At 38.1% G+C, this 15,504-nt stretch overlaps 1 protein-coding gene across 2 annotated transcripts in view; it reads right to left on the bottom strand.

The window, feature by feature from the left end:
- Positions 1–15,504, bottom strand: part of LOC149842504 (serine/threonine-protein kinase STY46-like) — an 81,283-nt gene that overhangs the window by 50,484 nt on the left and 15,295 nt on the right. For both annotated transcript variants that reach the window (XM_089999237.1, XM_089999238.1), the window contains exons 6-7: positions 6,495–6,605; positions 1,979–2,029 (exon numbers count right to left, since the gene is read on the bottom strand). In XM_089999237.1, the coding sequence (XP_089855363.1) occupies positions 1,979–2,029; positions 6,495–6,605 (162 nt within the window). The remainder of the gene's footprint in view (positions 1–1,978; positions 2,030–6,494; positions 6,606–15,504) is intronic.

The following is a 15,504-nucleotide window of genomic DNA, read 5'->3' as shown; positions in this document are numbered from 1 at the left end:
AAAGCTTTCTAAACTATTCTAAAAGTTACAAATCCTGGATTTTTGGGGTGTCACAGAAGCAACGGGCAACGTGACCAGCCCAACTAAGGAGTTGGAGATTATACGACAGCAAAAAGAAAAGGGGTAGAGGTGGGGACAGGCAACGGTGGTCCTAAGTGTGCACCAACCCATAATGGTAGTAGTAGGGGAAGGAGGAAGAGAGAGGATTTACGAGTCTAAGGCATGGGATTTGTACATATTTTCCACTTACCACAACTCCTAGACCCCAACCTGATATACGTTCTACCATGGTCTCCAAGCAAATAACAGAGCCAACAGATCTAGCAATTGCATGTTTTTTTATGACTTGTACACCCTTCAAGAGTGCAAACTCGTATCGTTTAAAGGTTATGGCTGATGCAACAACCAGTATATGAACTTGTTACAAGATTCCCTACTATCATGCATTGAGCATCACGATTTTGAAGAAAGTTGTTGCATAAGTGAAGCAATGGATAGACGAACAAGAGACGACAAAAATCTGGTAAATTTTTTGGTCTTGTCTTAAAGGCATCATATTTTTGAAATCTACAAACATGTATTATCGAGCAAAGACGGCAAATGAGTTTGTGAATTTTAAAGATGTGGTGGAGAATGTTAAACCTGAAAATGTGGTCTAATTCACTATTGATAATGCAGCAAACTTCAAAACTATTGGGTTAATGGTGCAGGAGCACTATAAATGTTTTGTTTGGTGTCCATGTGCAACGCATTGGTATGATCTCATGCTTGAATATATTGGTGTGGGTACATTGAAACATGCAAAAAAATAACAAAATTCATCTGTAATCCTTCGAACATCTTACACTTGATGAAGAGGTTTACCAACGGAGCCGAAATGATACGCACAAGGTTTTCTATGAATATTTTGACTATTACGAGCCTTGTCATTCGTCAAAATGAATTAAAGCAGATGTTAGCTTCAGATGAGTGGTTTGCAATAAAGATTGAGCAGAAACCTATTGACAAGGAGCCTCTCTGAGGCATCATGTTTGAAGCCTCAAACCACATACATGCACACAGTCGAATACTTGCTCTGATACAAATGTTTTTAATAAATTTTAACCACAAATTTTTAATTATTATTTGTGCCTCAAGCCAAAAACCAAGCTGCTAGCCACTATACATCAAGTAAAATGCTAACAGTTAGGACAATCTTGCGTTCAAAAAATCAATGAAAACTTTATACAAACCATGCGTAGTACAAGTGATAAAACTGGCAACATGGCCCAATAAGAACAATTGAACAAAAAAAAAGAAGTAATCTGTAAGGTACATTAAGCATACATGCAACATTAAAAACAAACGCTGTATATGAAATATTTCAAAGAATTGCATTTAGGAATAGCATGTCACTTTGTAAAGATATTGAAAATAATAAGGAAAATCTATGCAACAGTTAATACATAGAATGCAGTGAAATAAACATCTGACAAATTTGGGCAACAATTGACACCCAAGGACTTGATAGGTATAAAGCTATTACCTTCATGAGTAGATCAGTTTTAGGTTAATACCATTAGTAATAACTCACTTGAAAAAAATTCTTGGTAAACATCAGCCTTGAAATAATAACTCTAAAAAAAATCGAGAAGAAAAGGAAATTAATAAATGTTCATCCGTATGAGTTTCTCATGCATACTGATCCGAGTATGCTGAGGAAAAGAAAAAAGCTTCAAAGAGTGATAACAGCAATTCTTATGAAATGAATAGAGAATAAAAGTGAAATGTTTGTCATGATTGCTTGCACCTGTATTACACAGATTGATCATGGAATGAGAATACAAAGTTTAAAAAAAAAAGGAAGGAAATCAATAATAGGACCTTAGAAAAATCAAAGTGCCTGGACTCATTACTAATGAACTTCCTTGTTATTTGCATTATTTACACAGAATAAACATCATGGCAGCATGTAATAGTATTCAGGTGGGAGAATCACCTCAGCCTTTGCAATTTCGTTCTTTATAGCATCCCTTAGCTGTTCAGTTTCCTGGAAGGTTTCAATAACAAAGTCCCATAAGCAGAAAGTGATACAAAAGAGCAAGAAGTGTGAAAAAGATTGAGGAATACAACATAATGATACGAAATTTGCTTCTTAGGAGATCATTACTGTGATAATCTGATGAAATTGAACTGAACAACACTAACATATTTCATATTTGCAAATTTCTGCCTTTCGAGGATGTGATATGGCCATTTAATAGACAAACAAAATAAGCATAAAGAAAATATCAGATGGTTGAGCTCAAAGTTATTATACTCTCCCCTCTTCTATTTCTCAATCCTCTACATTTCCTACCACTATTTTTTCTTCACAACAAAGTACAACAGTGGCTTTCCTTAATACTTTTATTTATTTACTTCATGAGATAATAATAATATGAAATAATGCAAACCAACCAAGCATAACGAAGAACAGTGTAAGAAGCAACAAAAAGGTAGAATTGGAGAAACTGTCAGTCCCAATGCAAAATTTCCCTTTCAGAAGTTTCCACTTTTCAAACCCAAATCCTCCTAATTGAGAAGTGATTTCTTGATCTCTGAAAAATCCTCTTAAAACATTGGGTGTGATAATAATTTCCTCGGGTCATATGGATCATGGTGGATAGAACTTGAGGTGGAGATCTTTAGTTAGGAACATAGGGATTAAACATACACCTCTCATGCTATACATAGATACATCATGCGTATATAGGGTTAATATTTGGTGATATTGAAGGCACGGAACTATATAAGTATAAGTCACCTTTCATATCATTCAGAATTTTTCTTGTCCAGTAGAAAATGAGTCTTGAATCATGTGATTATGATATATAAGCGGGTTTTTAAGGGCTTCAAAAATCAATGGCCCACAATACACTAAATTTCATGACTGAAAAAACTTAAATTTTTAGATCGAAATAACACGATCCAAGGTTTGATCCTTATCAAACAAACCATGCTGAACACATCTGTGTGGTCAGATTGTGTTGATAACGCTTAAACTTATGATTTCCAGCTAATAGTCTTGTGCCTTCAATAGCACCAAATATTGACCCATATATATATGATCCCAGACCTAGAGCATGTTATGGATTCAACCACAAATCTGTTGAATGAAGGCAGCTTGCTTACTCTCAATAAAAAGTTTGAACCTTGGACTTAAATTATGCTCAGTAAAGTGAGGTGGGTTAATCCATGAGTATGCCTCAGCGAGGACATCCCCCTTTATAAACCAGTAAGAAACCTATTAAAAGAGTTTCATCTCTCCCTCTCTCTCATGCACCCTCCTTTTATCTCTTGCCTTGTTTCACAACACACCCTCATTCCAATATACCCACTTTCTTCCCAATGCACCACTCTCTCCTTCCCTCCTTTCTCTTCCCAGTGCACCCTTTCAACATGGCTTATAGTGGGATTTAATAAGTTCACCAAATCATACTACCCAAAATAAATCTCAAAAGACAGTTGTAAGCCAAGAGGGAAGCCTAATAATGGCTTTTACGGCAAGAAATAGCATAAGGCAAGCAAGAGCAAATATTTACAATGTTCTAAGTTCTAATCTCAAATCCTTATTTATTTTCTAGATAGCTCTCCTTTGACTTGATATGTAGGGCAAAAACCATGCTTACCCTGAGCAGGATTATGATTCAAATGCATGAGTTACTCTAAACAAAATGGGGCTACTAATAGAGGTGGATATCAGACCATGCTTACACTTTATGAGCAGGATTAAGGTTTAAATGCATGATTATTACTCTTAACAAAACATCAGGTACCCAGCATGAGATGGGCTGGGCTAGGGCTGAAAATATGGCCTGAATCCAGAAAAAAAAATTGGCTTATCCCATTCCAAAAGCTACTTGGGTCAGCCTCAGGTCTGGACCTTGGCTAAATTGGGTGATTACTATATTTAAAAAACAGGATAAAAATAGGGAAAAGGGTACCACCATGAATGACTCAAAGTCAGTGCCCATGCCTTGGTGTTTTAAGTCTTGTAATTTAGATAGAGAGATCCTTTGACAATTACCCGAAGTTCCACGGTGCCGAGAGAAAGAGGGAGAGAGAGAGTCCCTTGACAAATGCAGCGAATTTTAACAATGGCCAACCAGAGAGTGAGAGAATAAGATGATGATGGCAAAGAATGTGAAAGGAGACAAAAAAAAAGATAAATGGGAAAGAAAGAAAAACAAGAGAAAAGCCGAAGGAGAAGCATAAGGAATGATGAAGCAGATAGAGAGAGAAGGGAGGGTTAGAACTTAGAAGCAACTCTCATACAGGCCTGTCAGATAGGCAGAGTTAATGGTACTATCCAAGCCCGATATGCTTCCAGGCTTAACGTAGTATGAAAAGTCTTTGGGTTAGGTCTATCCAGGACAGTGTTCTTAGCGGCACGTCAGGCATTGACAGATCCAACTCAAACCTAACCGGGCCTAGCATGACACTATTAAGATCATGGGAAGTCTCTTTTCCTTTTTTACAATTTCCCTTAAATCTACAAAAAGGGAACTCATCAATGAAAGCAATAGGACAAGAATTTTCCGATTCGCAGAATGACACTGTTGAAGGAGCATAAGAGGCCAAAAGGAAGACAAATGGTGCAAAGAAAGCTAAGCACCTGCTTCACTGACTAATATGCTCATTTGACGAAGAGAGAACCAACATAAGGTGTTCTTCTCTAGGATAGCAATCCCTTGGCTGGGATCAAATATCCAGCTATCAGTGTGAATTATCAGCACTGCAAGGCACAAACTGGAAACTGCAAAAGTTTCGGTAGGACTGAACCCCTTGGTTCTTATTCTTGTATATCATTTAAAAAATCATCATTGGGTCTCAGACAAGTGACCCTGAACTCAGAAAGCAATGCAGCAGATGAAGCATGCACAAACAAAAATGTTACTAAATGTTTTACCACTTGACACTGACTTTCAAAGATGGGTCCTTATTCAGTATCAGGGCCAAAAGGTGTTACCCCTAGAATCTAATCCAACACATCCATGAATTAGTTTCTGGTAGCAAAGACCAAAAGACCAGGTTAAAATGTAGTGAGGCAACCTGTAGGAAAGACTTAGCTGGTTTTCTTACCACGCGAGTTTTTAAGAACCTGGTTGAACATTTCTACTGTCAACTAGATGAATCGAGGTTCTCAAAAAGTGCAGTGAGTCAACAAACTCTGTAAAGTCTATGACAAAGTCCGGAAAGCTTAAGTGCAATCTTTAAACAATTTTTCTTTCCTTTCCTCTTGTCAAGCTCCTTGTTTCCTCTCAACATATGTTGTATTAAGCCTATTATGTTTCATGAACAGTTTTCAGGTCATGTAAAGTATACATGCCAAAAGCTGATACTCCTATGCTTCGAAATTAACACATCAACAGACATGATTTTCAAGCATGTTGTTTTCTTCACAATTGATCAGTTATTAACAACTCTACTGAACCAAAACCATTAAAAAGGATCTTTATAAAAATATTATGTTTAAAAAAACTATAAATTAAATTATTATATAAGAAAACACCATTTTTATATGCCAGGTTGAACTTTTATTTTTCCTTCTGCTTTGTATCCCAATATGGTTTACATAAGCTACTTTACCTCACAAAAATTAGCAGTGTGATTCCAAACTCTGTTGTTCTGTCTTGATGTTAAACAGCCACTAACTTCCATAAAATTATGTATCTTCCAATATGACTTGAAGAGTAGTTTAAATTCATGCCGGCCACTACTTATCATCATGAAATGCAACATGTGCAGTGAAAAGTAAGGACAAATTACTGTGGCTGGATTTTGGAAAAGACAGCACACACAAAAAAAAACACAGCTAATTCTAGTTATCCTGCCAATGGCAGAGATTCAATAACAAAGTCTTTATAGAAAGCAGTTGATCATGAGCGGCAGTGAAACTTGTTACATAAAAAAAGCAATCAGAAACTAGTCCAAAATCAATTAGTCAGTACTGGCTCTCACACTTATGCACACAATATGGAATATTTATGACCAAGAAAAACATTTTATAGTATGTTGTAAAAGTTCCAAAAGACGTAAGCAACATTATAATTTGTTATGCTTCTAATCAAGACAACACAAAACAACACTAACCAGTAACCAACAAACAAAGTAGACAGCTACAGAACAAAAAGGGAAGATAAAAGATGGCAAGCTTGACAAACAAAAATGTGAACTTGCCTATAAATAATTAACTTAAAATAGCATAACATCTTGAGAGAATGAGAATTTTTAAGCATCTCTGCACAGTCCTATTTCAAGCCTCGATTAGCCAATTAAAGCAAAGTATCGAACTGCAGTGCCAACAAGGAATAAGGAAAGAAGACAAAGACAAAAGTATAGTGAAATGTAGATTGTCAAGGAGCCCAAAATCATATCTCAATGTTGATTGGAGAGGTAAAAATATTAAAAATTTACATTAACCCAGTATAGAACCACTAGAAAAAGCAGAAATTGCAGACAGAAATGCACACCTCATAAGACCACCCATCCACAACAAAAACATCCAGAGAATAGCCATCTGTAGTAGAGAAAGCATGTGCCTCTTGTATGTTCAATCCAATTTCAGCAAGCAATGAAGTTAACTGACGCAAAACCGAAGCATAAGTGTTATCAAAATCCAGATAAAAGAACATTTACAGTTCTATGGAATCATTCTCATGAAGCTCAATCATTCAACAACAAAGAAAAAAGACCCAAATACTCAAAATGTGTATCAACAACTTAAAACGCTCTACCAAATATGCAGCAATCACAATTGCATCAATTATTTAGATGAAAATAACATGTATACATCTATTGAGCACGGTGCATCTAAAGATGTATATAAGGTAGGGAGCATCTAAAGCCTGTGGTTTTGATATATTTATATGTATATCTGATAAATCGAAAATCAATATTAAATGTATATCATGTCATTAGTATTGCGATCTATGAAGAAAATTCAGGTCATCTGACAACACCTTAGGATGATTCACCATTCAAACAATAAATAGCATCCAAATGTGATCTCAATATCCAACCGAATATTCTAAATCTTAAAGACCAATCTGCCTTGTGCTGATGTCACCTACATTTAGATTATCATGTATAAGGAGGAAAGAGGATACAGACATAGCACCATATAATTTAATGCAACAGAAAAAGATTTAAAATCTGATTCAGTAGGACATCACTAAAAAAGAGTATCAGACTCTCTTCTATTATTTATTCTTCCAAGAGAGAGCACCCTTGGAACAAAAGACTTCTAAGTATATTGCAATACATGAAGAACAATGTATTCATCATTTACATCTTCCATCTGGAAGGACTCTATGCAATGTGAGCAGTCTAATTATTGCATTGCACTAAATAGCTTGTGTGTCATTTGCATATTAATTTAGTCTTCTTTTTCACCTTTTGCATTTAAAATGGTTAACATGCCTGAAATATCAAAATTCCAAGACCTATATAGTGTAAAAGGCGTCTGCTCAATTTGCTAAAGAATCTAACTTATGTCTGCAGACTCAACACAATACACATGCTCTATTTCTCCAACTTCTGTCATCATAATATATCAGCGGGAGAACACCTTGGGGTGGGCATAGAATTGGCCCATCCCTTGTCCAAGCCAAGTGCCATTTTGAGCACAGTGACCCAGTCGACAATAATCAGGTATGGTGCCAAAATCTTATCAAGAATTGGATTGGAGATGCAGCCTCTGATCCAACTGCTGGCCAAATGAGCCATGAAGCAAGCATGACCTAGCCCAATTCCTTCTGCATTATTCTAAGCTACTGATGTAGGGATTTCTTTGACACTGTTGAAATTTATGGCCCTCTCTATCTCTCTGTAATGCCTAGCATTTTCGAAAATTCAGAAATTTAATTTAATTTAATTTAGTGGCATTTTTCTATTTGAATTCTCTAATAATTGATTAATGAATATTGTTTAATTAATTAAGTATGGGTTAGTAATATGCATTGGATCCTATGATGGGATCATGGACCTTTTAGATAAAATCTTTAATCCACGTAGGAGCCTATTATCCATAGAAATTAATATTTAAATTTAAATAAAATAATTGAAAACCCTAAATAGGTTTAGGTTGACTTTTTTATTTAGTTTCAGTAACTTCTAGATAGGATGTTTAGAGAGAGCGAGAGCCCAATTAGGAAACTAAGGTGGGACGCCCTGAACAACGTCATTACTGTTCCGACAAAAATTTAAGCTGATCGGTAGCTCACCGATTAAATCGGAGTCTTCCTTAACGTTCCTCATCCCGAGGGCATCAAGATCGACTAGCTATAAGCCTGAATTGGTGTTGATTTGAGTGTTCTATCGTTAGTCAAAGTTCATGCCTAATTGTAAGCCAAACATCAATATTTTCCGGCATTAGATTTGATAACAGTCATAAAAAATAACATATAGTCAAATTGGCAGGTTCGATCAGACTGCTCACAAAAATATATAGGCAGATCTGATCAGACTGCTCTTGGAAACATATCGACAGACCTAATCAGATTGCTAAAACACTGCACAATGGCAGATTTGATCAGGTTTGCTCATATGTTGAAATCAGCAAATTAAAGTCAGATCAAAACTGATCCCAAATAATATATATATAGCATGCTTGGCAAAAAGAAATCCACAACAAAACAAGAAAAAATTGACATATAAACACAGGTATGCCTAGATTTAATACTCAAAAGAAATCAAGATCTCAAGAAATACATGAAATCATCACTTAATATGTACACATACATATTTTTGAATCAGATTTTCCTTTTCCATCTAAACTTACACATAAAATTAGTTTATACGTATTTCTTCCCGTACAAACTTTAGAGAGAAACTTGTACCTTAATCGAAACGTAGAAAGAGATCAAAAATCGACGGATGAATGGTGAGAATTTTTTTTCTTTTTCTTTTTCTTTTTCTTTTTCTTCTTCTTTTCTTCCTTTCTTTTTTTTCCTTCTCTCTCTCCCCAATGAGTTTGGGGTTCTCTCTCTCTAACTCTCTCTGAAACAAGCTCCCAAAGCTTGGTATGATAGATTTAGCAATGTTATGCTTAATATCGGCTTTAGAGCATGTGTGACTAACATAGCTTTGTTTGTTAAGAATTCTGAAACAGGTATTATCATTCTGCTTCTCTATGTTGATGATATGATAATCATTAGAGGAGACAAATAGGGAGTTCAACATATTAAAAATATTCTTAAAACCAGTTTTGAAATGACTGATTTGGGTCTTTTATGATATTTTCTAGAAATAAAAGTTGTTTATTCCCCGATAGAGTATTTACACTCCTTAAGTAACAAATGTCAAAATCAGATGAGAAGAAGTTCGCAAGTCTAGTATATCAGATGACAAGAAGTTTGACACTCCTTAAGTAACAAATGCCAAAATCAAAATTGATGATGGGAAGCCTCTAGATGATCCAACTCATTATAGACAGCTTATCGAAGCTCTTTCTTACTTGACAATTCCTAGAACTGATATAGCATATACAGCTGGTCAGTTTCAACGCGCTCCCACATCTGTTCACATGGGAGTTGTTTTACGTATTATTAGATATCTCAAAACTTTGATTTCTAGAGGCATGTTTATGCATAGTTGGCAAATCCGGGAGTCGACTTAGGAATCGCCCGAGTCGACTCAGATCGGACCCCAACTGGGTCACGATTTATCATGTATTTTATTATTTTAATGCATAATTCTTATATAAAGTCGCTTGTTATGAAGAATCTAATATTGTTCAATGAAAAAAGTTAATAATCATTCATAATTATATGTTTTTGCAACTTATTTATTGACATATTAGCTTGAAGATTAGTTATTTCCACGTCTTATTCATGTGCTTACATTATAAAATATAGAGTCCTGAGTTACCGAGTCAACCCGCTAACTCGGTGACCCAGTAAGGGTCTGATCCGAGCCCGAGTCACGAGTTTGTCAAGTGTGTGTTTATGTCTTCTTCATCTACACTAGACTAACTTGCATATACAGATGCAGATTAGGGAGGTGATCCTCAACCACTGGTTTTTATGTTTTCTTAGGTGAATCGTTAATCTCGTAGAGGTGCAAAAAGCAACATAAGGTCTCTCTCTCTCTCCTCAACTGAAGTCGAATATCGGGCCATGAACTACCACATTGGAGGTGGTGTGGCTAAGAAGATTGTTGGCTAATATGGGAATAAATATAATAACCGCATTTTTTGGGGAATTAATTGGAATTTTTGTAGATAAAATATGTAAATAGGCCTGGGATCCACATTCAGGATCCAAGATATCTACTTATATAAGTATAATATCTTATATATATATATATATATATATATATATATATATATATTTAAGAAAAAGAAAATAAGAAGTGGAAAATATATATATATATATAAATAGACGTAAGTATATTAAGGGATCCACGATTGGATCCATTCGGATCCAACCCATGGATCCATATCGCATGGGTGATGCGGGTCCAAAACCCCGACTAGACCTGGATTCTCGGTCTTGGACCCAGACCCGGCCCGCACCCTACGAAAAAAAAAGGGAAAACGAGTTAAAGGAAACCCGATACGGGTTGCCCGATAAAAAAACAAACAAACAAACAAAGGTTAGGGTTCAGAGTGAACCCTAACAAAAAACGCAATGGGAGAGGGGTGGAGCGCAATCGTCAGAGGAGAGCTCCTCTCTTCTCAGGCTTTCCCCTACAAAGAGGGGCCCCGAGTTTGTCTCTCTCACTCTCCTCTGCCTCTCATCTCTTCTCTCCCTCTCTGTCTTCTCCTGCCTCTCGACTCCTCTCCGCCCTCGCACGTGGGTGGACTTAGCCGACACCCCTCCTGTGCCCCCGCTCACCCTCTCTCTGAATTCACCCGCCCGCCCCTTCAGATCGACCTCCGAGCTCCGGCCTGCTGCTCGTTGAAGCCCTTGCCGGAGACGCCGACCTCTTCTCAAGTTGTGGTGCTGTCGAGGCCAGCCGACTTTCCCTCGCTGCAGCAACCTTCCTGTCACGATCTCCCTTCCTCTCTGACCTCGCTCTCAAGCAGCCACCCTCGGTCGACAGCCTCGTTCCTCGCCGTCGGTATCTCTGGGTCTTTTTTCCCCAAGCGTTGGATTTTGAGGTACTGGCTCTCTCTCTCCCTTGAAGTCGAGTGAGAATTGGAATGTGGATCGGATTCCATGTAATATCTTGATGGGAGATGTACACACAGTAGGGTATAGGTATGCGCACAGCAGCCTGTACATACTCCTTGAAAAAAAAGAAAAAAGAAAAAAAAAGAAATATTTTTATACAGGTTTAGTCAGCTGGGCATTGGCATTTATGCTTATGGGTTTGCCAAATGAAGCCTTTATTTGAACCTGATTCACAAATGTATAATTAGATGCATAAGGACATTAAGCTCTACTGAGGTCTTATTAGTAAAAAAAAACTAAAAATATGTGCATATATACATTATGCAAAGTCCCACGGTGTTGAGGCATTTCAGGTTATCAGGTTAGAGTATAATGGGTTTTCAACTTGTCTATACGCAAAGAAAAACTACATATGTGCAAGCACTACAACAAGAAAATAAAGAACATAAGTAAATGGGCAAGTAAGATATTTTCATTCGAAAATGATGTTCAAGTAAAAGCATTATACTTGAGAATTTGAAGGATTTCAGAAACGGTTTTGGCACCCTAATCAATGATGTGGTACAGGGCATTGTATACCTGTATCCTATGTAACCGCTTGCTAAGATATGCTTGTTGTTACTACTTGTATGCTCTCATAAATTTTCGGTTTAGGTATGAGCTTACAAGCTTGGGAAGAACATGGTGATGCCTTATGAGTACTCAGAATTACTTATGTGACATGAATTCATTGTCTCCATATTCATGAGATGTACTTATAAGATAATGAAGGCCCTGTTCTTTCATTTAAAATTTATGCTTGTCTTTGCTTAGCCTGTCGTTTTAACTTGGAAAGGATTTTATTCATCTATATCCCTTAATAGATAGCATATTTTGTGTCTGAAGAGATCATTTTATGTTCAAGAAGACCTGGTCTCACTTGCATTCTTTGATGAAACTGGTCTTAGCTCATGAGTCAATTACATGTAAGGAGCTTGCTCCATTACACACTCATTGTTGTATTGTATTACACATTCATTGTTGTATTGTATCTTATTCATTGTTCTTTATGTGTTGATAAGTTTTGCTGCTGTGGCTTTTGATGATGTTTCAAATGATTTTTTTTTTGTTTCGATAGTACAGATGGAAGACTCAACAAGTATTAAGCGAAAATTATCCGCATAGTATTGAATGTGTGATATATGTTTAGGCGAAGTCAAGTATGGTGTGGCTTACGGTTCCAATAGCTAATTTAGAAAAGAACTTTGTTAGTTCACCATATAAATGACCAGAAATATTACCACCAATTTAAGTTGCAGTTGGATCCTATAGTTAATTATGATACTTTATGCAAGGTTGGCACCAGAGCCTATAGCATTAGTAGCATGTCGCCCGGGAATATTCATCTCTGTCCACTGTCTCAATCATCAATACCTAAAAGATATTTTTTTTCATTGTTGCATATATGTCGTTGATTGGGGTGTTCTTCAAAAAGGAAAAAGAGAATTCTATGTTTACACTTTGTATTTTCATGTGCTCTGTCTTCAACACTTTGGTTGGTTGGACAGGAAGGGGTGGATCAAAGGGAAAAGGGGAAAAACTTGCTAGATCCAGGGCATGGAAGTTCTCCCTCATGAAAGCTGTTTTGAAAATCTGGAAAATCTTGGGTGCAATTTTCTCTGTCTAGGTGTGATAACCATGAGAAAATTTGCATTAGGTAGTATTTAAATGAAAAAGCCTAGCCGATTGGCTGGGCATGTGGTCCTTCAAAAAAAAAAAGAGGGAGAACACCTTATGTATATCTATGTAAATCCAGAATTTTGCACAGGATGTTGCTGATTTTATACACATATAACTACTCATGTGTAGGTGCATAATCAATTCATATATGTTGATGGTATATCAGCATATTTGATTTCTGTTTATGGATCGTGTCATAACCATTTGCCTTGTGATCAAATACATAGTTTATGTAAAGTTGTTAGGCATGCATTGGTGAAATCAATGTAATTGGATATCCTATGCTGAGTTAAAAATGTTAACACCTGGCTGCTTTCTTATGCATAGGTCTACATGGAATTGAAATGTGTCTACATGTGAAAGGTTGCATGAGTATTCATATAGTTGTTGTAAGTGTGTATTGCAGGAAATCATGCATACAAATACTAAATGAAATCATGCATTTGACATAAATATGCAAATCAAATGAAAGCATGCAATGAATATGAAGTGTGACTCATGCACATACATAGGTGTATTATTGTGTTATGCTCATCTTTAAATGGCATAAATGCATGTGCATTGGGAAGCGTTGAAAGAATGCATTGGCATGTTCCTTAAGATTTTTGCATATGAATGCATAGATGATCAAGATGGATTATGGTAGGTTGTGGATGCCTTGAGCCGGTGTGCTCCTTGTTTTACTTGGTTATGCGTTGCAAAGATCATATTTGATATTGTGGTTTTAATTGCACTCTTCTATTGTTGCCATGAGTGGTAGACCGTGAAGAGTTGCGAGCTTATATTTGCATGTTGATTTGCAAATTTATGAAATTGATTTTAATAACAGGATAAAAAAAAAGAGAACAGTGTAATTAACGTTCCCTTAATGCATCTTCTTTAGTGTGGGAGTTTTGGGCTTAGCAGTTTGGGGACCGTGAGGATGCAAAAAAAAAAAAAACTATGTGTGCGTTGTTGCCCCTGAACCCGATATTGAGGTTCTTCTCCTGACCACGGTTTTAGGGAGAATCCACCGCTTTACCTGAGGGTGGTGTGTAGACACAACAGTTGTTTTGGTATACCAAGAAAGTAACGTCAGTGGATGATGATTTTCATGACGTCCCCGACATTAGATGTTGTTTTCTAATGTTTTGATGGATGGTGTTGTTTCCTGATATCGATCGATGGCTAAGTTTAGAACCCAGTAATAAAATACAAATTGTGTGCTAAGTTACCTTGAGAACCTAACTTGACCTCGAGGATTTCACTTGTTTTGATTATCTGCGGGTGAGGGTAATAAAAAGTGGAACTTAAATGTGTGTGCAATCTAGTAGGGACATGCATATAAAAAAAAACTTGATTTAAGACAATAAATTATATATGCACTGCATTAAATTATGCATATTCCTGCTTAGGGATGGCAGTAGACCGGGGAAAACCGGGGCCCCGCCTCGCCCCGTTTGGACCGGGGATGAAGGGTATGAAACGGGGATGGAGGCGGGGACGAAGGTTAAAATCCATCCCCGTCCGGGGGTGGAGGCGGGGATGTACTGGCACGTTCCCCCGCCCCGCCCCATCCCCGCCCCGGCCCATCCCCGCCCCGCCCCCGGCCCATCCCCGTCCCGGCCCCGCCCCGCCCCATCCCCGTCCCGGCCCCGCCCCATCCCCGCCCCCAACCCTTTATATTTTTATTGTTTACTAACCCTAACTCCCTTCCCTAATTTCATAACCCTGGAGCCGCCGGGCCGTCGCCTCTTCCCCTTCCCCATCTGCATTATCATTGTAGCCGGGCCGTCGCCGACCACCGTTGGCCGTCGCAGGGGGAGGCCTCCACCGTTGGCCGTCGCAGGGTCGTCGCTGATCTCCGACTCGTCCTCGGCGACGCTTGGGTGCGAATGCACACCAAGAAGCTTCGGCAGTACGTCGCTAACTACGAGCGCATGGCGTGGAGCGAGGTCGTGGCGGCCATGGCGGAGATGCCGGTGGTGATCGATGCCGAAAGCGCGAGGCGGGCTTTCAGGCGGTTCAACTCCGCCTTCGAGGAGGCATACCGGGCGCAGACTGCGTCGATCGTGGTGGAGGACATGAAACGGGGATGAAGGCGGAAACGGGGACGGGGCAGGGACGGGGGCGGGGTGGAGGACATGAAACGGGGATGAAGGCGGGGGTGGAGGATAAAATACATCCCCGCCGCGGAGGCGGGGCGGGGGTGGAGGATAAAATTTTGAGGCGGGGCGGGGGTGGAAACCTTGTCCCCCGCCCCGCCCCGCCCCACTGTCATCCCTATTCCTGCTATGCATTAGATCATGCATATTTACTTGTTCCCTTGATAGTGATATATTGATGAATGCATAATGTTATTCTTTAATGCATGTTAAATGCCTTTAATGTTTAGATTGTGATCTCTGTTGTTATTAAATGTTCTCTGATGCTTAATAAATATTCTTTATTGCATGAATGGTTATTTGAATTATGAATATATTATATTTATATCCCTCTAAAATATTGCATGAATCTTATTTATGTTCTTTTTACTTATTTGATTCATTATAGGGACCTGTACGCAGGATTCTGACACCCTACTTTTTCTATTTTTCGCAGTCTCAGATGTCTAGTGAGGTGACTTGCTTATGAGAAGGGTTACGAGGGGACCACACAACTACATGGC

Source organism: Nuphar pumila, chromosome 3 (assembly GCF_984573655.1).
Source record: "Nuphar pumila chromosome 3, dmNupPumi1.hap1.1, whole genome shotgun sequence".
NCBI lineage: Eukaryota > Viridiplantae > Streptophyta > Magnoliopsida > Nymphaeales > Nymphaeaceae > Nuphar > Nuphar pumila.
This window is presented reverse-complemented; position numbering and strand designations above follow the sequence as displayed.